Below are 21,765 nucleotides of genomic sequence, written 5' to 3'. Positions count from 1 at the left end.
TCTAATTCGCTGTTTCATCATTGGCTTGGGCGATTTCTTATAAAGCTCTTGGATTTGAACGCTGGTTAAACTTATCGCCTCCTTTTATAAATTTTGGTATATAGTGTTCAAATATTCGTGACTCGAATTGACTGAAGCTAAATATTTGACTCGACTCGACCTTTTGACCTTATGACTCGACTCGACTCGAGTCACTTCTTTAAAATGACTCGACTCGACTCGAGTCACTTTTTTTTAAATGACTCGACTCGACTGGAGTCACAAAAATCAATGACTCGTTACAACTCTGCTTTCATGTATACATCATTTGCTTTTGCTGTAATTTTCAGAAATGGATGGAATTGGGGGGTTGGAAATATATAGCAAGTATAGTTACACTGACTTTTTTGAGGTTTTGGGTTCGAAAATGCTATAAAAACCAAGAAAAACGATCATTTTCCTGCAGTCTGGCTCCCTGACTCCATATAAGAAGAAACAGAGCAGTTTACATACATTGGGGAATTGTAAGGTCAGGGAACCAGTCTAGCTGGCTCGTACCCGTTCATAGGTTTGTAATCGATTGCAAACAAGTGCGATGGTCAATTGGGGCCAGTATTTGAAAAAAAGCCAGTTGTTTCCGACGCTGATCGGCCGATCAGCGTTGGAAATTGATACAAAAATACCACTGTTCTTGAAAATGACAGTATACCAGGTGCCATGATTTTACAGGATGCTTTACACTGTCATTCACTAACAGTCCAGCAAGGTATTTCAAAATGATTTGGTAGTTTTATTTTTTGATGTTTGCAAATGTTGTATTTTTTAACCATGCATACTTCATTGTCTCGAGAAAAATTGTGCATTTTCACAGTTTTCTCAAAACAGTGATTTAGTTTACATGCATCTACTGAACTGAAATTTCGACATGTTATTTTATGAACAAATGTGCTTCAGAGTTTTTATTTCATGTTATTTTATTGTACTTTGAAACGGCAAAAATACTTTTTGTGCAAAAAGTGTCTATGACATCATGATGACATGGAGCTGTATAATACAGCTCTATGGTCTATATGATCATTACTATTGTTCATGTACCCTAACGTGGCGCGGCCCCTAACGTGGCGCACTTTTATTTTTCGCCTGTAGCGCCTAGCTAGAGCAAAAGTTTTAACTGAAATTTCCAAGAAAGTGAAATTTCATCAAGTTCTTAACACTCCCGTTCATAAATCGCGAGTTTATTTACCCGTTACAAGTTAAAAGAAAAAAATATTTTGGCGTGATTTTCCGATTTTATTTTCAAGTGCAAAGTGAACCCTTTGAAAATGCCCCGAAAAATAAGAAAATAATTTTCTGACAAACATCTGGCTGGGTTTGTAAGTAAATATAATAATGATTTATCTGAATTTATCAAGTTTACAGAAATTCTTAAATGTTAATTTGGATTTTTCTGAGATTTATTCAAGTGCGCCACGTTAGGGAACACTCCGCCAATTTGTGCCCAATTTCCGGACGCGACCGTTTTTGCATTTCGGATTAAATTTTATGAAACCGAAATTGTTCACAGAGGTTAAATAGTAAACATTAATAAGGTAAAAGTACCAGCATTTCACTGCATGAATTTGAGGTTTATCAACAAAGAGGTTTGGCAACACTACACGAGGAAAGTTGGGTAAGCTTCGAAGTGCGCCACGTTAGGGAACACGACTATACATGTACCAATAATATTGACGGAGGGACTGCACACGAGTCTATCTATATGCAGACTCGCACATTGCATGCAGGGATGGGGTGAAATTCTGTCTACAAATTGAAAAGTATCAAGGAATCATTAAAACCGGCCTAAGTGGGTCTGTTTACACACTCTATTGGTTTAAAGAGTCTCATTTAAGGTTGCAAGGAGTAATGATTACGGGTATCATTTCAAATACCATCCAAATACATCCCCGCCAAATATAATTCACCCATGGTATTAATGGATTTGCCTTAAAAATGGCGGCCGTCAGTGCATGACTGGCCGTGGTCACAAAGGAATTTTAGTACTCTCTAGCTCGGCGATTGTTTACAAAAAGCTTGTGATTGTATCACTATCAGGTCTTACACTTAGACTTTGTTTTCGTAAAAAAAGCAAAATACCCCCGTGTTTTTATGCTTAAATTCCAGAAATTTACCGTAATCGATCATCGTACATGTCGTATGACTATGAGATGACAGCGCGGATTAACGTTACGGTTTAACTTAACGCTCACATTCGAATGTACCTGCACACGTGGGTCAAACGAATTTCGGGTCAAACCAGCAAGGCCGGCTGAATCTGAGCTTTTTATTTCTCCGTGATATATCTGAGTATTTTAGTACATGATCTGAGTGCTGGTCCACGCGTGAAGATTTGTGGTAAGAAATTGTTTTTTATACAGAACACTATTCACTAATTAGGTGTTTGGCGAAATTTGCGGTAATCGCTTCAAAATTAAATATATCCTCGATCTATTTCTGCGCAGACATGGCAGATAAGGCTTTGCAACCAAGTAGCTTAAAAATAGCAAAGCAACCACTCTTTTCCTCAACGAAACTTATATTGTTGGCTTACGATCAACCACCGTACCGATTAACAAAGCAAAATCTCTTTATTTGTGGCAGCAAGCTAGTCCGAGTAACTTGGACCCAACTTATCGCCTTTTTTAACATTTGGACATGGTCTGGCGATATCGCCAGACCATGTCCAAATGTTAAAAAAGGCGATAAGTTGGGTGACTTGGGTCCAAGTTACTCGGACTAGCAGCAAGCGGGGAATTCCAAAGCGTGCAGTTTTGGCGTTGTAGAAAATAATCCTGCCTAATTCTGCGCAGGGGATGCTTCATGAAAAATCTGTGCTGTCCGGGCCATGTAACTCAATATAAACATTTTTTTTTTAATAACTTAGACTTGTTGGCTTTAGGAAATTATATTTTCTGAGCTTTTCAAACAAATTTTCTTTCATTTCCTTTCTTTTTTTCAATGCCGATACGCTTTTCGTAATTTCAAGATTATTTTCAATATCCTATTTTCGAGATTTATACGAGGGCTTAAATTTACATATTTATAAATACATTTTATACATATTTACCTATTAAATGTAGATCCCAATGATATTGTTATTCTGATCATCCCAAACAACGGAGACAGTTTTTAAGATGTCGGATTTTAAAACTTATGACCAAAAAATTCCCAAAAAATATAAGAATTGTGTCTTTTTAGTTGCACCGTAAGTTTTACATCCTCGTAGAAACTGCAAATTCTTATATATGACATCTTAACTATAATACTGACGATATTGGGAGACCAAGAAAGGTCACCGTTCGGTCATATTTTCGACTTCTGCAGGCCCGGAAGCATCTGCCTGCATTTGTACCTAGTAATTAGCTGTAAAAAGCAGATGTTTTTCATATTGTGCCTGAATTCCCGGTAAAGCCTTCAATTTCCAATTTTTTTCGGCTGCTGGTTAAAGTTCATGCATCAAAGCATATGATCCCAATGAAAGTTTGTCATTTTTTAGGATGCACGCCTTGCAAAATATAACTTAAAGGCAAGTGCGCAGAAATAGGAGCGCGTAGCTTTAGGAGGTCTGACGATACATAGGCCCCCTAATGAACTTAATGCAGACAAGACCTGTGTGCGAAAAAAATTGATTGCGTCATCAGACCGGAAGTAACAATAAAACGACCTTTAAACCTTCAAAAATTGCTAAAAAAATCAACCGTGATAGATATAATCACGATTTGGCTATATATAGCACAGTTACCATAGCTCTTGAACTTTCAGGTAATGACGTTACAGTGACGTCATCAAGTGTCATATTACAAGCAATCAAAGATTGTAGATTCAATCTTTGAAAATCAATGTAAAATCAACTGCTACAGATTTGATTTTGTTTTTTATGGCAATCGATGGAAAGAGTTCCATATAACTTATAAGAAGTTCACTAATTTTCCTCTGTATTGACTAACAAGCCCCCAGATAGCAATTTCACGTCATCAAAGTCATTTTGAGCAGTGAGAAAATACAAGCATTTTCTTAGAAAACACTTAGAATTTTTCAGTCCAATCTCATAGGGTTTGTACACAGGGTGTTGAGTGAACTTCTTATATGGAACTCTTTCCCAATCGATACAATATTGCAGGGTCGTAATTTTCGGTATTAAGTGCAAAATCTTGTGACCCTTCCTTCCAGTCGAAACCGGAAGTGCCTTATTATTTGAAATTGGCAGAAGATGCGAACTTGCTTTCAACGATGTGAGTGTCTGCCTAGGCAGTACTGTACACAAATATTACAGGTGACGTCATCAAATGTTAGAGCGCCCTCTGGCTGCATGTTGAAAAAGTCAAACATGGATTTAAACATGCATTTTGAGTTGATGTGTGTGGCAAGGTTTGCGGTAATCCATGGCCCAACACCGTGTGGTTGTTCCTACAACCTCTAGTTTTTCCTGATTTCTGTCCAAAAAAAAGTTGTGCCAGAAATTAAAAATACAAATTTTACAATCTCCTCATGCATTGCATGATGTGATGATGCAGTGTTGCCAAACGTGCGGTAGCACCAATGTGGTAAAGAGATTTTGCCACATGGTCATGATGGTGCTACCGCAACAACTGAACTTATTAAAACCTTGAAGCGGAAAGAATGTTGCATCCTGATGCCTCTTTTGTCATCATATGTCAATGGAGGTCAGTCATTGCAAAAATATGGAAAAGATATGAATCTGGGACTGAGAGACATTTCCAATTTTGTTAGAAAATGCTTCGAAAATCTTCTTGACTCTCCATAGACTTTGTACACAACCAACAAACATGACAAAGTGGCGTCTGGATACTACATTCTTTCCACCGCCTTATCTGGGCTGATGACCAATGACTTTGAGGCGGAGTATAAGTCATTTAGGTGGTATGAAATATATAAATTTGTGGAGTGGTGTGAGAAAAATCATCTGATTTTAAATATGTACAGAAAACCAAAGAGATGATATTTGATTTCCGGAAAATGAAAAACATGAAGAGACCAGTTGAAATTGACGATACAGATGTCGAAATTGTTCCAGTTCAAATACTTGGGAACAGTTGTGGATGATAAGTAAGTTAAATTGGAATGCAAGCACAACAGGGATGGAAGCCAGTCAACGGCTTTATTTTTTAAGGCAATTAAAATCTTTTAATGTGAACTTTCAGATTTTAAAACTGTTTTATCAGATTTTAAAACTGTTTTATATATGTAGTAAAAAAAAATAGACATAGGCCTACCCTTTTCAGGGACAAAAAAATCTCTGCTTCAGATACTTAACTTTTTCTTTGCAAAGTCACATCAAAAATTAGCCCCAAATGTCTGTCAAATACTGGACTTCAGTGATGCATGCTAAATTTCCCAAAAAGTTGTGTTTCATGAAATTTGAAATCTAGACTGTTTTTACTTGAACTTACTTTACAGAAAAGTGCCAACCCCATCCATGTCATCCTGCACTTTCCGTACATTACAATCTCCAGGAACTGTTTCACAGATACTGCCATTGTGGATTAATTTTGGTTGTCCCGTGCCATCTTTAGGGGGGGGGGGCAAACATAGTCAAATGTGCTGTAAATTGTATAGATAGGTGACATCCAAGAGATGCTTAGGAAACCCCAAAATGGCCATAAAAATAATGCAAAAAAGTAAACTTCTTGAATATTGAAGTAAAATTTGTACAATAAAACAAATGTCAATTAAATAAATCCCAGTTGTATCTTTGAAACACTCTATGATATTTTGCGTAAGCAGAGTTTGGATGAAATATATTTAAGTGGCTTTTTCTTGAATGAAAACTTATGTTTTTGTCGCCTGTGGTTTGGAACGCAATTATTATCATGTACAGTATAAGTCCATTCCACTTGTGCATTTTGATTTCCCACAGGTGCAAGATTCTCCCCCAAGTTCTTATAATTATGGCAGAACATAGTCAAGAAACTGAAGCACAGCAAGTGTCTGTACTTGCACCTCAAGAGCATTCACTAGCACCTGCTGTTGAACTTGGAGACGAGATGGAAGTACAACCTGTTGGTACAAGCAGTCCCCCCGGTGTCTCCTCCCCCATAGCCTGTACTGAACAGAAAGAAGATGATGCACAAGAGAGGGTTGAATTAGAAGAGAACAAATTAGAGCAGTCTGAACATGAACTGCCTCTCAGCAGACAAAGTACTCATTTACAGGAAGAAGCCAGCCCAAGTGTTTCAGAGACAATACCCTCTGTGAATCAGTGTCAGGAAGATTTGCCAGAAGAAGTCTGTAATTCTCATCATGAAGCAGTTGATGTCTCTATCTCCCCTAATCCAGCAGATAATAAAAACATGGGTATGGATCAGGAAACAGTCTTTGCTGCATATACTAACAGCATTCAGACAGTGACGGAATCCAAGACTGATGAAGGAGTAAATGATGCTGATGCCATCAAGTCTGACAGCGGAGAGTTTTCAGAATTGCTTGAACCAGATGAATCACAAAGTCTTCAGGAAATTGTTCCCATCGAGGTGGGACGATCCCCAGAAAATCATCCAGAAATTGAGGATACTGATAACACAATTAAAGATGCTGATAACACAATTAAAGATGCTGATAACACAATTAAAGATACTGATGACACAATTAAAGATGCTGATGACACAATTAAAGATACTGATAACACAATGGAAGACTCATGTTCTCTTCAGGCTTTCAAGGAGCCTGAGGTAGACCCTCTTGGAGGAGAAGACCAATGCCCACAAAACTATGTTACTGAAGAGCAAAACCCTTCCAGCCACGAATTGTCAGTAGGTGAACCACAGCCAGTTTGTGAGAACCTGACAGCAGTGGAAGAGGATGTAAAAGCTTCCTCTTCGGAAAATCAAGACCCTGTTGTTCCTACTGCTGTCACTCCTGAAGGTATCACTGCAGCTTTGATCAGTGACGATACCAGCTCCAGCCAAGATTTCATCAAAGATGACACGCTGCAAGCCAAACCATTGGCCACTTTGGATGCAACTACTGATGCCAGTGGGAGAAGCACCCCCAATATTGAAGTCTTGAAGGACTTGACAGGGAGAGACAGTCCAAGTATCAGGCCACTCAAGGAAGATTCAGGACGGGACAGCCCCAGTCAGAGATCCAGACGGAGAATAGGACGAGACAGTGTTGTCACTGAAGCTAATGAGGCAAAGTAAGCAAAAGGTTTTTTTTAGTCAAAACATTGTAGGAAAAATGGCATTCAGGTCAAAGAGCAGCCTTAGAACTTCATTGAATTAGTTGGGGTTGGGGGAGTCTCTGTCTAGAGCCCTACATCTTCAGCATTCCCATATTTTATATATTACACAAATATAACATTGTTTGAGGGTGGATAGTCGATATTAGCTCCCCAAGGTATTGGAAGATAGTTTGTCAACTTCCAATACTGAGGGGAACCTAATATCGACTATGCACCCGAATTAAACATTGTTATATTTGTTTTACTGTTCCTCATACATAATGAGTTGCCAAATTTTCCCGTTGCAGTATGCGCCTCGCGGGCATAAAATCTTTGGAGAAACTTGTCCAGCTCACCAGAAGAATATTGCTCAACCTCGGAAAAGTTCAGTTCTTTCGCAATTTACAGTAACTCCTAAGAGTTTATACCGCTAGGTGGACATCTTTTTTAGTAGAGGATGCATCTTTATTGTCCACAATATTCTCCAGTTTGGGCATTATTACGCTCTGGAAAAAGCTAATTAACATTTACGTGTGCTGCCATCTTTTTGTGTGTACATGTAGCTAGGGCGATGTTCGTGCGTGCGTATTACACCCGTGTGACAGTTTCAAGATTGCTTTGTATTAATAGTGCATTTGTAGTGGACTCTCACGGCTAACCCTTGCGACTGTCTACTACACATGCATATTTACCCTGTGCGTGAATACTCGCACGCACGCTTGGTAAACAGCAAAAATAGCATCTGGCACATGATGGTGAATGGCCCAGTGAGAATTCGGCTCTCAATCATGAATATGTATGAGGTATAGTAAATATATGATCAATATTTTCACAAATATTTTGTAACTATTTGTCAAACCGTCCCTTAAAATTTCTCTGAAATTTTCCTGTTTTTTATTGGGCGATAACTTAAAAGAAAATCTTCACAGCTACTCAATTTTGGTTGGTCTAGAACTGTGCCTTGCACACTTGGCAAGTTATTCTGAAATATTATGGCTTGCTTATTCTTGCTTATTCTTCGTAGTTCTCGTAACTTAGTCTCTTTTTTTCCCTTGGAAAGTTTGGGCATATTCCCAGCTGAGAATTTGTTTGAGTATCAGTGGCCTCAGGAGAAAGGCTCAGAGTGGTACTTTGTCCAGGAACAAGTCAGCGAGTTTCTTCAAGTCAAGTCATTCAAGCGAAAGTATCCAGGTAACAAAAATTATTGTTATATTTAATTCAGTCAAGTTAATATTCATTACATGTTGAAGGATTTTTAAAGATGGCATATATGGGATAGTACATTCAAGTGTATGAAGTTGCACCTTGCCCAACATGAACCCAGTGTTCATGTGGCCCAAGCCACAAGAATGCAAATCACTATCATTTAAATTCAATATTGGGTTTTGCCCTTCACTGACATATTTTTATATTCACTGTTTACTCAGTGTTGTCCCGAGCGATTGAGAGAAAAAAAATCACTCGGGTCCGGTGGGACTCGAACCCATGACCTCTTGCTTACTAGTGCAGACGTCTCGACCACCAAGCTAGCTGGGGTCGGTTGGCTGGTTCGAATCAGATATAGCAGCGGGTATCGCAACTATCAATTACTATTTGGCTGCAAAATTCAACAAGAACATCTAAGAGTGGAACGGTGGGTACACGTACCTCTGAAACTAATAGATGTTTTTCTCTCAATGTCTAGACCTAGAAAGAAGAGTGATGGACATAAGTGAGAAGGATTTTCTTCGAGAGAGAGGGGTTGTCACCGAGGAGCAAGTCACATTAGGTGAGTAACTTTGAAGGTTATTCATGCAAGTGCACAGCATAACATGAACTGAAGTGAACAAAGAACATCACAGCTACACGTACATGTGTTGCTTTGACCTAGATTCAAGTGAGAATAGACTGCTCCAAATCCCCATGGTGTTTTGACCATTTACAGTGTCCGACATGCCTCCGCACCAATCACACACGTGTGCATGTGGGTATGAGGTGTTGGTTGGAACATGCAGTGTGGCAATGGACAGGTGCACATGTAGTGTACGCACACAGTGGGCTGCACTTTAGTGGAAGGGTCTATTGTACTCATGTCTGAATCATGAATTGGTGCAATGTGATGAGTGTTTTATGCCATAAGTTGGGTCAAACAAAAAAATAGTTCTGCTTCCGGTTGCCCCACCTACCCAATTCTGACAGCCCCTACCCTAATTTTTGGGGGGAAAATGAGGAAAACCCCCCAAACCATCAATTACTACCTTTTACCCTTGACTACATGCAGATACCTCCATATGATCGTACATAAAAAATATTGCCAAAAAGATAACTTTCCCTACCTACGTACCTACCCTATTTTCAAATGCCATGTAATCGGAAGCAGAACTATTATTTTATGGCCTTCTTCTTGTTGTTGTTTGTGCATTAAACCATTCGCAGTTTTTTTATTGAGAAAGGTTGAAATAATAAAAACAATTACCTGTGTGGATGACTTCAGAGATTTCAAATCAACCATCCACCATATATATATATATATATTACAAACTTGAGCCACTCAATATTTTTGATTTGGTTTGAGTGATATATGATATGTAAATGTATAATGTCTTTTGATTTAGGACTGACAGCGCTACGTGCAGATGAGGTATATGACTTGATGCTGAAAGATGCACCGGATAAATCAGCTGAATATGCTCGAGTTCTGCATGAAAAAGAGAAGCAAAACATCAGCAACAAACACAAACAATATGAAGCAGTAAGTTGCAACAAATAAGACAAATGAAAAACAGTTATTTTCCTCTAATTTGACATGCAATCTCCAAGTTCTCACTTTTTGGCTTATTGAACCCATATCCCTGTGGTTCTAGGGCGTGTTTTCGCAACCGTGACCAGAAACATGTTTCCGCTTTTGTCATTGGTCTGGCGTTTTCGCGTCTTTGGTTATGGCTGTGTGACGTCATTGTTTCGACCAAACGAGATGGTTATCACAGATTCAAAAAACGAATCTGGTTATCACAGATTCAAAATGGCGGAAAATACTAAAACGTAAGCAGACGATATTTTTTGTTGTCCCAAACATTAGGGAATTATGAATTCCCTAAAGTGTTATTGCATGCAGTGAACCAAAACAAAAAGATTACTCTCTTCTAGAATGCGAAAAGAGAGGGCAGCAGTGGTGGAAACATACCAAATGTTGGCCTGTAAAGTGAGTGAAAATGACGTTTGTCATTTGTCAACAATGTCGTCTGCTACGTGCGGTAAATGACGGTTTCTGGTTCTGCGTTTTCTCGTGCCTGCGTAAACATGTTCCTGGTTACCGTTTTAACGTCTCAAACATGTTTCTGGTCGGTGTTGTAGTCGAGGCCACAACCGCGAGGCCAAGGCCAAGGCCGAGGCCACCACCTCCGAGGCCAAGGCCGAGGCCAGCTATCAAAACACGTAATAAAATATAAATGACTAAAACAAGGATAAGATTATGTTGGAGTTTCAACATCTTTTTAGTTGAATTCACTGAGTTTTGGAGTGCCTGGCTTACAAATTTACAGCTTGCAATGGGTTTCCTCTTGTAGGGAGTCTGGCGAATTTTATTTTTTAAAGAAAGAAATTTTAAGTTTTGTATCACTGAAAGCAAATTACACAACAAAATCAATGGCGTTTGAATCAGGCTCATAGGTGTTTGCCCTTTGGAGATACAACAATTTAAATGGCCAAATTTTGAGTTTCTATTCTGTAAGATTTACATCATTTACTTTTAGCATGTTTTATTAATCTTATTTTCAAAACCTATCAATATGCCTAATATCATAGGAATCCCCATTAAATAAACAACAACTTGATTTTTGAATCAGGTTTTTACCACTCATAACCAAAAAGTTACGACCAAACCCCCCCCCCCCCCCCCCCCGACCTTCGCACTGTCCAGGCGCGCGCCGAGCAAACACTGCGATGCGACCAGACAATGCCAGACGACCCGCCGTTACGCACGGGCAAAGCATAGTTCCGATCCCGCTCCACACAACGGGATAAGTGTCCACGCATTATCACTGTTAATACCGCGATACCAGACAAAGTCTGTCAATGGCCAATCCCGCTCCAAACAACACGGCAACACGGAACATGCGTGCATGATATCACTCAGTTCATCAAAATGACCATGAATTCTCGGATCATCCGATTTGAATCCAACTTGGCTTCGAAGTATTTTAAGATCATGGCAAGAGGTAGGGAGTCCAGAGGTTTTGGCCGTATATCTGTAATCACGTAAAATTAGTCAATTTCAAACCGTGCTTATACATGTAATAAGTATCAACATGGCTCTAAAAATACAAAAAAATATCCTGGTACCACGAGGAATACTGACTCCTATTATTAAAACATTCATTCAGAACTTTGCATTCATTTGGATGGAAAAACGAATTCTGTAATCGCGCTTTCCATATCGACCATTTGCGCCAAACATTACCGTGTGAGCCGGAACTTTCATTTAAATCGCCGTGTAAAAAGCCCCAGAGCATGTTTGAAATTATAATGAGCATTTCTGATGTCAGATACAGGCCTTAAGTTGCATGTGTTATCCTTCAAAAGACCCTTTGTATGAGGCTGATTTTTTTTCATGAAAATTATGATAATATAATTTTTCATGAAAATTAAGTTCAATGTGCATTTTTGTGCCATTTGTTTGTATTTTTTAAAAAATTTTCACCACTGGCAACTGAGCATTGCAAAACGGTTCACCATAACAAAATATAAGTGAATGCTGCATAAAAAATGTGCGAGTGGTTTTTCAAAAATTGTCATTACATAGCAATTATCACATAGTTGTTGTTAATACTTAGATTGAAAGTTAAATTTGATCTTTGATATCTGTAGGACAGTACATGTCTAGGATATATTTTGGATAGTAATTTGTAGGCCAACTTTCACATGCTTTTATATAGTTCTTTATATTAATTTGGGCTGAAAAACAGTTGTTTTACCATTTGCATAAGGCGAACCACTTGAATAGATGGGTGCCAAGTAGCACTCAGCATTGCTTGCATTGTTTGAAATCTGTCTCATTAAGGCAAGTCGTTCTATAGGTAAAGAGTTAAGCTGAGCAAAACCGAAGATTGAAAGCATCCAAATAATTGCATTAAAGCTAACTCATAGCATCATTACATTTCCTGTATACTCCAGCCATCCGTTGACTCCAACAAAGTTCAAGAGTATGTCAAGAAGGCAGTCAGGCAGGCCGCTGAGTACAACTCAGCCTTGATGGCTGAACGCAGGGAAGAACGACAGTACTACTTTGACATGCAGACCCTGGTATGGTTTATCATTGGGTAATAAAGTGTGCAAGTGGTGTGTCGCACATCCAGAGCTCTTGTGGAGTGTCATGTACTGTTCATCCACAGAGTTCTATTACTTTGAGGATTCAAATCGCTTTGTCCGTTTTCATTTTCAAGCTGGTCTATACGTTGTCAATTTGGAATTGAGGTGAACAATTCTGCTTCCTAAATTTTTTAAAATGATCCACACAGGAAAACTGACTAGGTGAATTATAACAACTGAAAGTTGAACAAAGAAATTGACTGGAGCGAGGCTTGAACCTGCGACCTCCGGATTACCGTTCCGGTGCTCTACCAACTGAGCTATCCAGCCCTATATTGGGGGTTCCCCAATTAGTCAGTATCTTTGTTCAAGGGGCGCTGCTTTTTGATCCTAAATTTTTAGTGTGATCCACTAAAAGCGTCAGCAGTTTTGCAGTATGAGAAATTTAACAAAACTTCTCTGGGCTTTGCCCACACAATGGATGAAAACTGCATTCCTATCGTGGTGTGTTTCCTGTGTTCACACGAATGATCATGAATTCAAACTGGAAATTCACATTTCCTGATGTTAGAAATTCTAACCTGCTAATCTAAACCTGATGATGTTATGTTTGTTTTCTTTGGTTCGTTTCAGACAGTACAGATGCCAGCCAGTAGAATGAAGAGACATGATAAAGAGATAACCAAACTGGGCCCATACCCTGTGGCCGTCATACCCGGACAGTATCAGAACTACTATCGCAGGTCAGTTGGTAAAATGGTAGCAATTCAAGAATGACAGTGACCAGCTGAAACATTTCAAACAAAATTGAAAACGAGTTTAACTGTAGTATAGACCATGTCACATTTGTTTTCAAATTAGATGTTGTAGTTGATTGACGCAAACTTTCTGCAAGCTGTTGTCTTCTGCACTACATGTGTATATCTTGAAAATGTTATTATTCGGAAGTTGCCTTGTAATTGCTGAGGGAGGGAGAAGCTTATGATATTAATATTGCCAGCTTTGACTATTTGTTGACAGCTACTCATCTGATGAGTTGAAGTATTTCCCTCTGAATACCTCTCTGTATGGTCCCATGGCACCACGCCGACAGACAGACCTTGCACCACCCCTAAGCAATGATGAACCTGACCAGTCTGATAATGAAACCGTTCTGGTAGGTAGATGTAAGCTTTCTTCAATTCAGTTTCATAGGAAATTTGGGGTTTTCTTGAATACAGCAAGGTAATAGCTGCATTCAATGTTTCAGTTGTTATTGTAGGTCCATTCTTTAAAGGGAGTCTTTTCGGCTGGACACTTGTAAGTAGTTGATGGAACACTTTTGAACACATTTCTTATAAAACAACAATAGCAGAAAAAAAGGTAAATAAAGGTTACACAACTGTACCTTGAAAATTGGTACCACGTGAAGGAATTTTTGGATACACAATTTTGGTCCTGAAAATCGAGCCATTGGAGCATTCCAATCATACATGTAAATGTTTCGTTTAAAAAATGTTGCTGCAAAATCACATCATGCTGTCATTATTATGGGGCCTGATTTCCAGCAGAATTGTCATTTACTGAGCATGCACTATGTCTGACATTACCAGATTTGGACATAATTTGATAATATTATTGACTGCTGGTAATACATGTATGTATAGGTAAGGCAAATTATGTGGCTTTCCTGTTACCAAGACCTTGGAAATACATTCAGTAAACTATAAAAGCATCCAGTTAATTATGGTGATCTCTGGATAACTGGTATCTTGAAGCCTGATTGTGGTTTGCAGTAATGCCCTCTGTAGATTTGGGTAGACCCGGTGTCAACAATTTTCCTGTAATTCAGCTGAACCTGAGAAGGGCTATCCGGTTCGTTAGTGTGACGTCACCTCCAGCACTTTCTGCATGATTGGAACCAGAAGTTAACGCAGTTCGAGCGTTTGTAGCCAATGGGCGCCAGTAATCAGTGCTGCGCGCGTGTGTATGACGTTTTCACTAACGAACCGGATAGTCCCAGTACAGCATGTACACTCTTAGTTAATTCATACATTTAATTTGTTTAACTATTCTTGATCCTTTGCACTTTGTCACAGTCGACTGAGAATTTTGACTCGTCTAGTGACGTAAGTGACCGTGACCAACCCACTCCCATGGACATGGACAGTCATGGCAATGTGGAGCTAGATGCTGGTGATGATAGGACAGCCAACATCACACTGCCTAATGATTCATCTTGTGTCTATAAGGTGAGTTATATCAATACATTGTCCATGAGACAACAACCAATGATCAATTGAAATCATTAAGAAGAATGAAAAATATTGTTTTTGATGTTTAATTATTTTCATAGTTTTGAGAAAATTGTTTCTTATTAGTCATGGAAAGGTTGTTTGGGACATTTTCAGCTAATTCATTTTTTTTTTCTTTTTGGGAGAAAGAGCTGGAAATGCTGGTGATTGGCTGCAGTGTTGAACTGACACTTAAATGAATGTTTTTAGAGGCAAAATACACTGTTTCTGAGTAGGTACATCTGCCCAGCCTCTCTTTGTACATTGAAACACATTGTCCAGGTTCTACTTGATCAAGCCCTTGTTATGTGCATTGGGATATCAAATACATTGTAAACATAGTGTTCTGAGTGTACTCACAATTGCTGTGTGTATATATTCATGCAGCCAGTGGCTGTACGAGAATTGGAGCCTTGCGTTGTGGTTGGTCTAGAACGAGTGAGTACTTTGCATTACTGGAAATGTGCTTCAATTGCATCCATTTGGTTCAGTTCTACCTGTGATCTTGGATGCCCCTCCAAATGACAATCACTATCAGGTCATAATAAAACTCAACAGAACTCAAAAATTCATTTTAATGTAGAATCAACAATATATTGCATATATTACATATCATTTTTGTTGTATGTTTAGCATCCATGGAATGATGAAAGCCAAGACACAGAAGATATCCATTGGAAAAGGCATCCCTTTTTGTAGCACAAAAATTTTACAATCCACATCAAACTAAGAAACAACTGCGATAAAGATCTTGCGGACAGTGTACATTCATTGCATATGCAACTTGCATTGTTGGCCTTGTGGAAAAAAAACATTTCATGCTTATGGTTCTGATGGTGACATGTACTGCTTGAATCACCAACTGAATATTCAAATAGCTTTTGCCTGTTTGAATATTCGAAAGACAAAACAAATTATGCACGTGTACACACAACTGTGATGTTATTTCAGTTGTAAAGATGCCCCATTGTCTGTTGACGGTGGTTCGTTGTTCCTATCCTAATAGCAGGTTAAAGCCCTTGACACTGAAATAGCTGCTGTAAAACACTCCGGCCGTCCACAATATTGATCGTTGCATGCACCTTTTAAACAGCGGGCTTTGCTTGCAACTGTGCCAGTATGGCACGCAGTTGCAGCTGGCATTTGTAAAACTTGATGAGAGATTTTCAAATAATCAAATATTCAGTGAAAGGCAGTTCCGGCTAATCTAATACTAAATTATTCAACAATGGCAGTACTAATGGGACCAAAAAGCCCTAGGAACAGTGACTACTTAGATCTACAGAACAATCATTATAGTTCATCTCTGGCTTTCCCAAGATTCCTGTGTTGTAGCAACTACATCATGTATAAATGTACATGTGGTTGTTGTCATTTGTAATTCCCATGAATGTATGCATTGATGCATGACACATGTACAGTGTAATGTGCTGCATAATGTTGCCTGAATGCAAAGCTTTACCACTGCATCAGTGTTACATACAAAATGCATCATGTTGGATATTTCACTTTCTTGTTCATTTGAAAGTTGTTTGCTTAAGGACCTTATATTGTACAGGGTGAGTCAAAAAAAGCGAAACCTAAATGTCGGGACTATTGTTTTAGTGAAGTTCTGCATGTAGCACTTTGAAAATCTAGGATATAAATGCCCTATTCATAAGCTTTCTTTTAGTACAAGAATCATTCAAATCACTCATGTACTTTTCAAGTTACGGAATTTTAAACATAACCACCGTATTAAAGTTCTGTCCACGGATCACAAAAAAAGGTGTGCGTTCTTTCAGCAAAACGAAAACATTTCACACACGCTATGTGATTTGTTTTCGTTTTGCTGAAAGAACACTTACCTTCTTGTGATCCGTGGACAGAACTTTAAAACGGTGGTTCTGTTTAAAATTATGTAACTTGAAAAGTACATGAGTGATTTGAATGATTCTCGACTAAAAGAAAGCTTATGAATTGGGCTTTCGTGTCCTAGATTTTGAAAGGGCCACAATGCAGAACTTCACTAAAACAATGGTCGAGACATTTGGATTTCGCTTTTTTTACTCACCCTGTACAGTAACATACAGTACACAATTTCTTAAGAGCATAATTACATGAAATTTGTACTGATTGGACAATTGGACAAAATGTATTAATACGGCCAGTTTTGTTCAGTATGTATGTTCACATGCATGATGACAACATAGCGCAATGGACATTTTACAGGTTTTTTTTAATTGTTTAGTGATACAGGGAGTTTTACTATTTCATTGATCTATAATTGTGGCTATTATTAAACTGATTTCAACTTAATTTGGCAAGAGTCAACGTCTATTCGTAACATTTATAGTTGTGTGTCCTTTTTTTGTCAAGTTTTTATCCACATTCATTTTTGTTTTGAAAAGAATTTTAAAGAGGGTATCCCTAAAATCTTACATTTGAGCAATATTGCATGTAAAAATAAGGTTTCCTTTGCCTAAAAATTGGCAGTGTTTATATAGATGCATTTAGTTTTCACTTGATGCCTGATTACGTTACGTCTTTTAAATGTTGCTTTTAACGTTTTTTTAACAGCCCAAAGACATTCCTAATGCTATCTGTGGCCTGTGTCTCAAGAACAGCTCTGAGAATAAGATGGGTGTACCAGAGAAGATGATCCATTGCTCACAGTGTGACAATAGTGGTATGTTCTCGCTTAGTTGGAATATGGACTCTTTCTACATACACTGTACTGCGACAGAACCCAGAAAATAAATCTCAAAACAATGGGGAAAAATTGTTGAGAAGTTTCTCAAAACTTAAGGTACTATATTGCTGAAACATGCTGTGAACATGCCCCACAAGTTTTGTTTGGCCACAATTTGATTAGTTCACTCTCAATCTTGAGGAAAAACCCTGATAAATCGACAATGCATAGAAGTGCAACACGTGCACCAGACCTCTCATGCATTTCGCCATGTTAACACAAGGAACATGACGTTGCAAGGTGTTAGAGTTAAACTTCAAACCATATTTATGCCAGGTTTCAGCAGTTTTTTCACAATAGTAAGTTTTGAGAATTTCTCTGTAACAATTATTTCAAACTTTGGGAGGAATTTATTTCCTGGATAACGTTAGAGTACACAATTAGTACACATAAGACACCTGGTCTAGAATGTGCTCAGCATTGTTGCAGAGAGTTGATTCTTGGTACTAGACAATGCCCTTGCCAGATTAATCATCCAACACATGCAGTGCAGGAATGTCATTGAAGTATTCATAATTGTTTTTGATTATTAAGTTGAGTAACTAACTGTTAGTCAACTTTGCCTTGCCCCCACAGCATAGCAGTACAATTCCTTACATGTGGGGGAGCTGGAACAATGTAAAAGCAACACATACTATGTAAAATAATTCAAGTAGTCAAAAGATGACAATTTCAGAGTTTTAAACAAATCCGAGTGAAGATAATTCTGCATGTTTTGATTCTACAGGTCATCCGTCATGCTTAGACATGACTCTGTCTATGGTGGAAGTGATACAGACCTATCCATGGCAGTGTATGGAATGCAAAACATGCTTCCATTGTGGAGACCCAACACATGAGGTATGGTAACACCAGACAGTCATCATGATACAGTGTGTTAGTCAGGATTGTACTGTAGAATGTCGCTATAATGAATACGATGGGATCCTCTAAAGAATGTTCAGCAATGTGGTTGTTCATAATATCATTTTTCAGCGGATGGCATGACACTTCAAGTGGCCAATATGGCTTCCATATTCATGTACTTTCCAAAGAGATTGCAGAAATGCTGAAGAGATTTTTATTTTATAAGACAAGCCTTTTTGACGTCCATATGCAGCTGAGAAGGATTGGCTCACCTAAATTGTTGTTATAAGATTTGAGGCTTTGCATGGTGGAGTATCGGTAACACCATGTGGTAATAACTACTGTTTGGAAGATATTTAGTTCTGAAAAGAACTTGTCCTGCTTATTATCAACTTTCGCTAAGTAGTTTTTGGTTCTGATAAGAACAGTCCTGCTTTAAGTTCCAAAGACAAGTTCTTTTAGAACTTAAAGCAGGACTGTTCTGATAAGAACAAAAAACTACTTAGCGAAAGTTGATAATAAGCAGGACAAGTTCTTTTCAGAACTAAATATCTTCCAAGCAGTAGTTATTAATTGTTGTATTATTAAGTTTGGAATCATTACTTGAAGGATCCTTTGTGAGCTGATTTAGTGTGTATATAACATAGTTTTGAGCTTGCAGAGATATGGTTTTCTTGTTTTCAGGACAAAATGATGTTCTGTGACATGTGTGACCGAGGCTATCATACCTTCTGTGTTGGCTTACAAGACATCCCTACAGGTAATAGACCGATGGACTTATTTCCTCACAAAGTCAACCAGTTACTTATTATCGTTTTACCCACTCTAGTGGCTGTCATCTCTATGAGGCAACTGTTGTGGAAAGTCTGTAGGTTAGCAACGAGCTCTAAGTGCGTAGTCACAATTAGCTGAAGGGATGCACCAGGAGTCAAGCTTTGTAAGCAAACAGCAGCTTGATATAGATAACTGTGAACCATCCATTAGGTTTTGCTGGTCCTAGAAGGGCAGCCAGAGTCCTGTTTGCACCTATCCTCATGGGCTAACTCACTCACTGACTAAGTGACTCACTGTCACATACGAAGCAGACTTGCTTAAGCCCAAACTTGTCACAAAAGATTGAAATATTACCCAGTAATGCCCACAATGAATGGGCTAAATCCGACCCATTGTGTTGGTCTCGTGGGTGAAAAGACTTCCAGTGAATAGCCATTCTGAATTGATTGAATAGAATTGTGTGCACTCTGGGACCAGCTTGACTAGGCTTGCCTTGTCTTGTGTGCACAAAGGTTGAACAACCCAGTATGTAATCCAGAATGTAACAACAGAAAACAGAGCCTCCACTAAACGGTGACATTCAAATCTTTCACCACTCAAGATGTGTCTTCATCACACACTTTATGACACCGCTACACTGTTGTTTCTACCTTTCACCATCCAGGTTTATGGGCGTGTGAGAGTTGCCAGATGAGGGACGTGCCAGCTGCACTTGCCCCTCATGTTCCCACCCCACCCCTGCCCCCTACCCCACCCCCAGCAGAGCCCAGCCTAGGCGAGGAACCCCCGTCCCCTCAACCAGCTGAGTCTACTCCGTCCAACAAGAAGAAGGGACGTAGATCAGCTACGCCAGTATCTGTGACCAAACAGTCCACTCCAGGGGGGAAGAGGTCCAGGACATCTACACCCACACCCAAGAGAGTCAAGAAGAAGTAGAAAGACATCAGACATGTGGCCGATACACTCACAGACTCAAAGTCTTCAAAGTGAAAGCTTAATAGTGTTAGCTCTGACAGTTCTTGAGATCAGTTAGTAAGCAGTACATTGGGGATGTTGACGATTACTTTACCGACATAAGCCGCATTCGCAATGGACTTAATTTTGTAAAAAGGTTACTGCGAGTGATTGTTATTATTCCATTGTGGTCAGTCTACTGTGCGTCTGCACTTGGATTGATTTCGGCCCACGGAAAGTCATTCATTGCATAAACGTCACCTTGCCATGCCCTCTCAGAATCTTTTAGGGCACCCAGCTATTGACCTTTTAACCTAACACTGGATGTGGTTGTCGAAAAACAATACTGCAGAACACAGCAGAAATACGGTAGAATCTCACAGGCAGTGTGTAAACCTATGCTTGTGAATTACAAAGGTTAATACAGGTGACCCACACGGCAGTCACGTGATCATAAAGTTTGCAAGGAACTTTTCAATGATGTACAACTAACAATGTAATTTTTTCGTAACCGGGTTGGCCCTGTAAAACTTACCGCTGCGGACCGTTAGACCTACAATCAACAGTCGACACTTGACATTTAAGGAAGTTTACCAGCGGTCTGCACTGGACTTCATTTGGTTAAGGCGACAACAGTCTCTGTTAGTTTTACCAAACAAGTCCCATGTGAACATTCAAGTAAAAAAAGAATTCATCTTTTGAAACCTAGTTTAAAAAAGTAAGCTTTCTGTAATCTATAGTTCTGCTATATAGCTTTGGTAGAATGTCTTCTGGGTATTTTAGGGGTATTATAGTTCATCGACGTGAACATGTTTCAGTGTTTTATGTTGTAGGTTAACTGAGGATGACTCAACTCCAAACAGGGCATTGTGATTTTTTTTAAAGTTCCATTTTCTTTTTTCCTGGGATGTGTATATCAAGATACTACTCAGCACTGAGCGAAGTAGTTGGGTGTAGCTAGTTTTGGTGGGGGTTGTGTAGTGTGAAATTTGGACTGAACGTAGTACGACCTCCTTGGTTGCATTGGGCATGCCCAAGTGGAAGTAATGACAGTGACAGTCATGTGTCAGGGTTAGAATCCTGACAAGGTAAACAAGACCAGATGTTGACAATGGGACTGCATTTTTTCTATTCAAGATTACTGTAATACCAAGTTTGGAGGTACACACATCTAATAAAAAAATATTCTATATGCATGTATTTTAAGAATGTTACAGCACTCTCGAATAGACCACTTACTAATGTTCCTCTGTAATATGCATGAGTAGACCTGTTGTGCTTTCATTGTCAGTGTATTGGAATGACAGAACCTGTCCTTTTGGGGGGTGCAATATGCAAGGGGATTGCAACCATGGATAGAAGTCAGAGACTGGCAAAAGCATACAGGCAACTTTCTGTATTGATGACATCAATGTGTGGGATCGTTGGCCGTTATCAGAGTGCTTTTCAAATTAATGCCATTTTAGCATCTTGGAGGCCATTGCACTTCTCATACTATACAGTCTGGTTTCCTGTCTAAATACGAGTTCCAGCTAGACATAGGACGTACTTCCACGGTATTGCAGGGTTTTATTTTGAACTCTCTTCCATGAAGGATCACGCATGACAAGTTTATACACAAGGAAATTTGTTATATGTTGTAGATCTTCTTGAATGTACATGTATTGTTGATGAGAGGGAAATAAACTAAACCAGAAACTGAAATA

General features: G+C 38.9%; 1 protein-coding gene and 1 non-coding gene across 3 annotated transcripts; one reads left to right on the top strand and one right to left on the bottom strand.

The window, feature by feature from the left end:
• Positions 1-715: 715 nt before the first annotated feature.
• LOC119742977 lies at positions 716-21,763 on the top strand. 2 transcript variants are annotated; one of them, XM_038219280.1, is made up of 13 exons: positions 716-745; positions 5,894-7,171; positions 8,256-8,386; positions 8,880-8,963; positions 9,790-9,926; positions 12,347-12,475; positions 13,115-13,224; positions 13,502-13,637; positions 14,560-14,712; positions 17,314-17,422; positions 18,213-18,325; positions 19,016-19,091; positions 19,770-21,763. In XM_038219280.1, the coding sequence occupies exons 2-13, from the start codon at positions 5,925-5,927 to the stop codon at positions 20,039-20,041; spliced, it is 2,697 nt and encodes an 898-aa protein (XP_038075208.1). In that variant the 5' UTR covers positions 716-745; positions 5,894-5,924; the 3' UTR covers positions 20,042-21,763. The 2 variants fall into 2 exon arrangements, with proteins under 2 accessions (XP_038075208.1, XP_038075199.1); XM_038219271.1 differs by lacking the exon at positions 716-745 and adding an exon at positions 1,960-2,370.
• Positions 12,739-12,811, bottom strand: Trnat-ggu. Its single transcript has one exon. It is a non-coding gene; the product is annotated as a tRNA-Thr (tRNA).
• Positions 21,764-21,765: the final 2 nt, after the last annotated feature.

This window comes from Patiria miniata, unplaced genomic scaffold, assembly GCF_015706575.1.
Source record: "Patiria miniata isolate m_02_andy unplaced genomic scaffold, ASM1570657v1 HiC_scaffold_11, whole genome shotgun sequence".
Classification (NCBI taxonomy): Eukaryota; Metazoa; Echinodermata; class Asteroidea; order Valvatida; family Asterinidae; genus Patiria; species Patiria miniata.
This window is presented reverse-complemented; position numbering and strand designations above follow the sequence as displayed.

Coding starts and splice junctions, on each gene's coding strand:
- LOC119742977 (XM_038219280.1), top strand. CDS start 5,925: ATGGCAGAACATAGTCAAGAAACTGAAGCACAGCAAGTGTCTGTACTT. Junction 8,964..9,789: donor CGAGGAGCAAGTCACATTAG/GTGAGTAACTTT, acceptor CTTTTGATTTAG/GACTGACAGCGCTACGTGCA. Junction 17,423..18,212: donor CTCACAGTGTGACAATAGTG/GTATGTTCTCGC, acceptor TTGATTCTACAG/GTCATCCGTCATGCTTAGAC.